This window comes from Egretta garzetta, unplaced genomic scaffold (genome assembly GCF_000687185.1).
Source record: "Egretta garzetta isolate BGI_Z169 unplaced genomic scaffold, ASM68718v1 scaffold202, whole genome shotgun sequence".
NCBI classification, from domain to species: domain Eukaryota; kingdom Metazoa; phylum Chordata; class Aves; order Pelecaniformes; family Ardeidae; genus Egretta; species Egretta garzetta.
This window is the reverse complement of record NW_009258891.1, coordinates 556,932-565,130: the sequence shown is the minus strand read 5'-3', so window position 1 is coordinate 565,130 and position 8,199 is coordinate 556,932. Positions and strand designations below refer to the sequence as shown.

Sequence of the window (8,199 nt, the reverse complement as noted above, 5' to 3'; positions counted from 1 at the left end):
GGCCGATGCTGGGGGACCGGCATGGCCAAAAAGGGTGGAGGTGGAGGGTTCACTGCTGGGCCCCAGGGCGAGGTTGAGGAATGCCCTAATTACAGCAGAGTTGTGGAAACTGGGAGCTCTCCACTGCCCTGTAGCCAAAGAAACAGAGTCTGCGTTGGGATGAGCACAGGACACTGTTCCTAAGGGAAATAAAAGCCCCTGCTGATACTGGTCTAGCTCCCTGGCGGGTATAAAGGGGTGTCTTCTGCTGATCTGCATCAAGTGAAGATGTGGCCTCCCCGAGCTCCTCAGGCAGATGCAGGTCTGGGAAGGCAACCCTGGGCAAAGTGGGTACCTGGGGAGAGGTGTGGTTCTACACTCGAGCCTTGCCTGCACCCAGCAGGGGCCCTGGGCGCGACGCCTTCGCCTGCAAGTGCATCGCTTTCCTCCCCTGGTTTTGGATCGGGGGCAGCAGATACGACAGCCTGGCGTGCAGAGCGAATCCGGATAAATGCCAGGCTGGTTCCCCGGAGCATCCCTTCCCCGCATGGACTCATGCCCCTGCCTAATTTCATCACCAGCAGCTCTGTGGACCTGCAGCTTGGTCTGGGCTTTGGTGATGAGCTCAGAGTGGCCAAAATAGCTTTCGTAAAGGAAAGTCCAGTCTCAAAAAGCGACTGGCATTCACTGAAGGCATCCATGAGCTTGTGGGTGGGGGCAACCTGTTAGGTAAGAGTTCTCCTGGATTTCCAGAAGGAAAGACCTTTAGGTCAGCCATGGCTAAGAGGGGAAGTCCAAGCAGAGGTAAATAATCAATTAGCAGATAGGAAACAACGGTGAGATAACAAACTCTGCTGATAATTCTTGTGCATTCATCATAGCCGAGCTGAAGACTGATGATGCAGAGGTTCTGAAGGATCTTGCAGGGCTTGGTTTGGGGATAAAATGGCAAAGGATGTTTGGAGGAGTATAAAGTGACACACAGAGGGAAAAATCCAACACGACTTAATATATGAGATGATGGCCTCTGGGCTGGCCGATGACTACTTGGGAGTGATTGCCTGGAATTATGGTGAACATGAAAAAACACGAGGGTCGTCAGGGAAAACGTGAACTGAATGCTCCCTGGCAGCAAAAATCTCAAACCACAGCAGATGAATGCTTTGTGCTGCCAAACAGCTCAGCAGGGCTTGATCCAAATTAAAGGGGAGGAGGGAGCTTCTCCAGCAGGGGGAATAGAGCTGGGGAACTCCTTGCTGAAGGATGTTTTTTATACTAACGATTTTCCTGGGTTTGAGGGAAACGGGGCAAATCCATGGAGGAGAAACCCACTGAGGGGTCTTAAATAAAGAGGAAACGACGTTCAGCTCAAAAGGCCTCTGAGCTGAAAATAAAGACCGGGGGAGTGCGAGTGTCATCGAGGCTTGTCCTCTGCCTAATCCCCAGCCGCTAAATGCCTGTCTAGAATTTCTTCATTTTAATAACACGAGGAATCACAAACTGTGAGGTTTTATATTCCTTTGCTGCGCAGATCCTCGCTGGGGGTGTTCTTTCACTATGTGCAGTCTAATCCTTTTAAAAATCCTGTTAAACCCTATGCTTCAGTGATATCCTTTGGCAATGAGTTTTGCAAGTAAAGTGGCGCTGTGCATTAATCAGAAAGGTTTATTGCTTTATAGCAGCTTGCTGATGCTGGACTGCTATATATAGTTTGTCAGCAATTAGCAGGACGCTTGCAAGGTTACTTAAGCAAGGTATGTTTTTATTAAGGCACAACTTGCTGAATTTTCTGTATGTATGAAAACACTTGAAAGACAACTGGTTACTGCAAGAAGAAAGGAAAAACAGAGAATGAGCCCTGCTCAGAGCGGATGGCTCATTTGACAGGGCGATCTTTTAGAAATGGGATTTTAATCAGGAGCCTTTGATTAAAATAGTTCCTTTGGCTGCTCTGCTCCCAGGCACACCCCTGTGGGCTGGAGGCATGCGTGGCAAGCCCAGCCTTATAACCAGTCCCTCGGGCTGGCGCAGAGATGGATCTCACGGGGATCAGAGCCTGAAATTGTACTCAGGGGGTCCTGGATGACTTTTTCTGCCGGCATCTGCCGTGCTAGCTGCCCAGCTGCCTCCAGGGCTGGGAGCACTGGGGTCCTGGCCACGCTCTGTGCCGGGGATGGCCTCAAGTAAAAACCAGGCTTAGACCTGGCTCTGCTGTGCCCGTGTGCCCCTGTCGCCCTGGTAGGACAGTCCCCCTCGTTGCCTTCACACTGACCCTTTGAAGGAGCAACTTGCCCTGTGTGAGAGTGGAGGGATGGGGTCTCGGGACCAGCCCAGGGGAGGCGATATGTTGGATGGACTGGCTCCAGGCATGGGCTGAGCCTGAGCACACAGCTTCCCTCTGGCACAGGGCTTCAACACCCAAAAATTGGACACCCCCGTGCTTCAGCCACTTCCTCTGGGACTTCGTGAGTGCTCCCTGCTGCAGCAAAACTCATAACGACCGGGAGGTCCTGATGGCTCAATCCAAGATGTCCAGAAGAGGCTGAAAGGAGCAGGACACCCTCCCACACTCTTTGGAAAGGGCTGGACTGCACCCAGACGGAGGTGTTTTAATGACTGTTTTGGATCCCTGGGAGCCAGCCTCCTCCCACTCAGCCCAAGGTAATTCACCTCCTCCACTGGTGCTGGAGGAGTTGTTGACTGGTGGAGAGCGGCTGGTAAAACAGGTTCTCTGCAGGGAGTTGTCTCTGAAACCCTGGGAGACCTGGATGGATCGAGCCCCGAGCGCGGGTCTCTGCTCGAGCCCTGGCACAGCAGGCGGCGGGGAGTGATTTGCTTTTGCCTGGCACTCCTGGGCAGGGCGTCTTTTGCACGGCGCCGCTAGTAGACAAATTACAGCCTTGCCTCTGTCAAGGTAGATAAGAAACCATGTGATGCAGTGTGGTGGTAAACGGGTTGCAGGCAGGGTAAAGGTGCACAGGGAAATAACCTTGCAGGGAGTCCCTCCCTCCTTGGGGAGCAGAGTCTCCGGCAGCGCAGATCCCCACGGGTCCAACGGCACCTTGGTCTTGATGCCTGCACAAGTTCTGGGGGCTCTCTGAAACCACCAAAAGCAAGAATGTCTTCTAGCAGAAGGAACTGGTCCGATCTCTCCAGGTAGGTGCTGTGGTTTAATGCTTAACCCTTTCCCCCCGAGGGAGGGAGGGGGTGAGGGTGGGCTGCTGGTGACCCTCGGCCGAGGGGTGCTGGGGAGGGTGGGGAGAGGGGGCAGCCGCCGCGGGGCTTGCAGAGGTGGTGCCAGCCCTGGCGAGCGCTTGGCACTGCTGGAGTTTCTCGTGGGTGGGCAAGATCAGAGGCAGATTGTTTCTGCCGCCGGGGGAAGCGGAGTGCTGCATAGGAAAACGGCTCTGGAAATGGATCCTTGCCCCGTGTTGGGTATATCGTTGGTTTGCCGTTCTTTGGGGTAGGGTCTGGCTGGGCTGGGCCTCCAGACCTGCTCCAGAGCCAGCTGTGGGGTTTTTTCACTCACCCCATATCTGTACAGCCCCTGGGCGTGTGTCCCGGCTCCGCCGTGCAGAGGTTGCAGCCTCTGCCCATCCGGCGCTGAGCAAGCCCTGATTCATCAGCTGGCGCTGAATGATCCCCACAGCCCCACGGCATTGGCCGCTCTGCTCCATCTTTGCTAAAAAGTGGTTTTGTCTCCAATGGGAGCCAGGGCGGGTGAAGCTCCTGGGCACCACAGGGTAAGCCAGGGGGTCGCATGGGCAATGTGGGGGTCGCTCCTGACCTCCCGCAGACCCCAGGACAAGCACCGCTGACCTCGGCTACACGGACGGGGTGAGGGTGACTCAAAGGCAGCCACGCTGTCCCCACAAAACGGGGCAGAAATCTGAGTCTGAGTGGATACGATGGCTCCGAGACCTAATTGCAAACCCCAGTACTTTGAGTAAGACACCCAGCAATGGGAATGGCCAGCCCAGAAATGGGAACGAAGAGAGACGCCGTTGCTCGGAGGCTGCCAGCTCACAGCCTGCCCCCATCACGGCTGGGATGGATCCAGAGGGCATCCCAGCCCCATCCAAATCTACCTCCTCTGCGCCATGGATCTGCCCAAATGAAAGCCCAGCGGGGTCCTGCACCCAGGCTGTTTCACAACCCAGGAAAGCAGTTTCTCCTCTCCCATTAGATGAGACAGCATTCACTGAAACTGCATAAATGTCAGATATCTCAGCACTAATGATTAACAGGGCAAGAGAGGACAAGGCAGGGGGCGACTCGCCAGTCGTTTTATTCATTTCTTTGAGGTTAAAAAAGGTAAGGCGGTGAAAAATAAATCCCTCTTTGAAAAGAGGAGGAGAGGACTGGCAAAGCAAATCTATAGTCTGATGGGCGGATTGCTTAATTACAAATAACAAGAAACTGCATGTCGATAAGGCCAGGTTACACGCTGCCTCCGCGGGAGCCAAGCGAAGCCAAGGCAGGAAAAATCTCATTTTCATGTCGAAGGAGCCTGTGCGTGCAAAACCAAAGAAGCAACGGGCTCTCACGTGGCTTTGAGCTGGCACGGGGACCGCGCGCTGTCACTGCTTGAGGGACGAGGGCGCTCAGTGGGGGTGCCTGGGTGCCTACAGCCCCGCGCACGTGCTACCCCTGCCGGCCGGGGTGGTGTGTGCACAGCGGCTGCTGCAGCACCTCTCGCCGGGAGCTCGTGCCGCGCTGCGCAAATAAAGTCGTGCTGCCTTCCCAGCGCAGCTCAGCTGGGTACAGACGGGGTCAGGCTCCCAGGGGCGAGTACAGCCGCATGGAGCTGGGTGGGGAGGTGTCCCCCGGTGCGGGGGGATGCTCACGGCTCCCCGGGGCAGGTCCCAGCCTTCTCCATCCCTGTCTTTCCTGATGCCAAGCATGGCATCGGGGACCACCCCGGAGCCCCCCCCCCCCCCGCCAGTGGGTCCGATTGCTGTTGAGGCGTGAAAGCTGCTGGGGGGGCGATGGGGATGAAGGCAGCGGGAGGAAAGGGCAGCACGAATTGCCCTGTCCCCAAACTCTCAGGCAGGACCTGACCCCCCTGTGCTCTCCGTTCTGCTCTGCTGACCCTCCCGCGCTCCCCCGCCTCCCTCGACCAGGAAGAACCGAAGCTGCGAGGATTTGCGGGGGGTAATGTGGTTTAATTTATGACCCAGCTTTCATTACACAGTAACTCACAAACCACGCTGCAAGTCACCGTGTCCACAACGACGTGAGCGATACTGCAGGCCCGGACCTGCTCTGACTTTCACGTCCTTAAAAGTCAAATTCAGAGTAAGCCCTGAGTCTGGTTGAAACTGGAGCACCAGCTCCAGAGCTGGGACACTGGGATGGGATGGATCCCGTGCAGGGAGGCTCTGGCCCGTGCGGCTGTTGAGGGTGCAGGGAGCTCTGCTGGGACCCCTGCCTGCGTTTGCAGCTGATGGAGAACTGGCGCTGTAGGCAGAGGAACGCTGCGGTGGAAAGCTCAATCCAGCCAGTAAAAATGTTTTCCAGCACAGTTCATGCACCAGCAGAGAGGGTGGGCAGGGTTTTGTACAGAGAAGGGGAAGCCGGTGGTGTCCAAATGACTTTTTATCCAGGTTGGCTTTTTATCGAAAAAAAAATATTTACTTGTGCAAGATAAAATCTTTGAAGTTGACTCTTTAAAGATGATGACAAACCTTGCCTTTTTGGTACAATCTGTGATTACAAACAATTCCCAGGCCCAGCCACACTCAGGGAGTGAGAGGAGCTCCTGCCACCCCCGTTTCCAGGCAGAGCTTGTCAGATGCTTGTGCACCTGAGGCTTTTTGATCAATAAAAATTAAAATGCCATTGCCACAACTCACGCTGGGGCTAAAATCTTCTGCCACTAGTGGTTACCCTTCCAGTTTATGTGGTTGAGATCCATGTGGTGACTCTAGGGTCCTGGTCTATGCTGAGTTACGGGTTAAATATCCTTGCCTGGGAAGGTTTGCTTAATGTAGGGATTCCTTTTAAATGAGTGCTCCCTCCAACAGAAGAAATTAGGAGTTGTAAAAAGTCAAGTGCTTGTGTTGGGAAATGCCTGCATCAGCTGGGTGGAGCGAGAGCACTTTGTGGCACCTGGCTCGCGTTGGCGTCCCTCGCCTCCAGCCCCGTGCAGCAGCTGGGGAAGGCAACCTCTGCCAGCCCCTCATCCCTTGTCCAAGGGTTGCTTTGGTCCCCTTTCTCATCTGGCATCAGGGCTGCAAGCTCTCCGCGCAGGGCGCAGCCTCACCGTGCTGTTGTGTTTGATCTCAAACAGCCTGGCCAGGCAGAGGACCCTTGAGGATGAAGAAGAGCAGCAAAGAGAGCGCCGGCGAAGGCACCGGAGCCTGCTGTCCTCCACATCAATGGATGAAGAACCTCCTAGCCCTGTGAAAGACACCAGTCCAGCTTCCAGCAGGTGCGTGAGGTCTGGTTAGCATCAGTCTTACTCCTGATGCCGACAGATCACAGCCTTGTTTTTCTCAGCCCTGAGCTGCTGCAGTTGGTGGGAGTCTTTTGGGGATGAGAGCGGGCTGAGCTGTGGGAAGAGCAGGGGTCCAACCCTTGGGCAGAAAGGTGGGCTTCACAGGAGGAGTAGAAGAAGAGGGGTATGTATGGTGGGTTCAATCATGGGCCTCAACATGTCCCATGGCACAGGGAACTGATGTGCCAGGGTGAGGGTTGGCGATGAGGTTGAGCTCAGGTGGGTGATGGCCATGCCCTAGTGGCATCTGGAGCAGGTCAGAGCAGACAGGCGCTCATCTCTGCAGGGAAGGTGCTGAGCATGCATCACCTGGCTGTCCTCCTGCCCCTGAGAACCTTGCAGTGATGTTGTATGACCTGTGCTGAAGTGGGGAGGTGACCCAAGGGCTTCCCAGAGGTGCTCCCAAAGTCCCTTGTTGCAGGGAGCAGGGATTTGGAGGTGCCCTGAAATCAGACTGCCCTTACACAACCTGACCCGCTCTCTGAATCGATCCTGGAAATGTTCAATATTTAGATGGCTCATGTCCATGGTGAGACACATGCTCTACAGGTGTTTCTCTCTGCAGACATGATGGAGTTAGGATGCCTGGCTTGCACAGGGCTTGGTCATGGCTAACAGGAACAAGCTAAGAGGACATGTCCCCCTTTCCTGGTGCTAGCTCAGGCTGGTCATGTGGTGGCTGCAATCCAGGAGGAGGGCAAATGTTATCCCATACCCTTCCCAAGCCCTGGAGACTGTGTAGATAGTTTGTGTGGCCCTGGACAAATGTCCTGTCTGCTTCTTCCCAAATCTGGTGCCCATGTTTGCCTGAGGGAAGGAGGAGAAAATGACTGTTTTGCAGAAGGTGTTGGGTCTGTGGCTGAACCCTGCCATAGCAGATTGTCTCACAACCAGTACTTTACACTTAAAGATAGTGGTATTTGTTCCAAATCCACCAAAGAGCCACAGGCGCACACCTCATCCAGCAGCAGACCCAGCACACTGCTCCACGCCCACAGAGGCTTGGTGGATGCTGATGTCCTGGGATGAGGCTGCAGAAATACTTCATCTCTGCCACAAAAAGGAAAAAAGCCCCTTTTAATCCAAACTTGCCCTCAGAGAGCCTAGCTGTGGTGACAGGGATGAATGTGGCTGCAAGCCCTGGTCTGCAGGGATGACTCCAGTGACGTTCATGGGATTTTTATGCCCTCTGGATTAACCTCACCTGCAGCATAAAAGCCAGCCCTCTGGCCCTGGGGTGCTGGGGTTTGCTCGAGGAAGAGCGAAAGCTCTCAGAAGTGCTGAAGATGCAAGGGAGACGGACAAGGTCTCCGATGGCTGTCTCTGAAAAGCTGAGGCAGGAGAAGGAGCAGCAGGAGCCTGGGGGGGGAGCGAGCCATGCGGAGGCAGGGACGCAGCCGCGCACGGGGCAGGAGAGCATCCAGGCTGGAGAGCGGGGTCAGGATGCGGCCAAGGGCAGAGGGGATCCACCAGGAGACCGGCACCCGGAGCCGACCTTGGAGAGAAAGGTGGTGGTGACGGCACGTCTCCAGGACAAGGAGGGACAAGGTGTGGGGATGCCTCGGGGGGAGCAGAGGAAGGAGGTGGGGGAGTCACGGCAGCGGGCATCACCGGAGCTGGGGGGCTGTCGGCTCCGTGAAGTGAAGATCCTGACCAGGAAGGGAAGCTGCAGCACGGAGGAGAAGATAACCTCGGTGGTGACCTTATCTCTGGACCAGCAG

The 8,199-nt window shown here is 55.4% G+C and overlaps 1 protein-coding gene across 1 annotated transcript in view; it reads left to right on the top strand.

The window, feature by feature from the left end:
* The first annotated feature begins 2,747 nt into the window (after positions 1–2,747).
* LAD1 (ladinin 1) overlaps positions 2,748–8,199 on the top strand; it is an 8,808-nt gene continuing 3,356 nt past the window's right edge. The window contains 6 exon segments of the mRNA XM_035889739.1: positions 2,748–2,798; positions 2,800–2,887; positions 3,014–3,066; positions 3,068–3,135; positions 6,272–6,412; positions 7,701–8,196. Coding sequence (XP_035745632.1) covers positions 2,748–2,798; positions 2,800–2,887; positions 3,014–3,066; positions 3,068–3,135; positions 6,272–6,412; positions 7,701–8,196 — 897 coding nt within the window.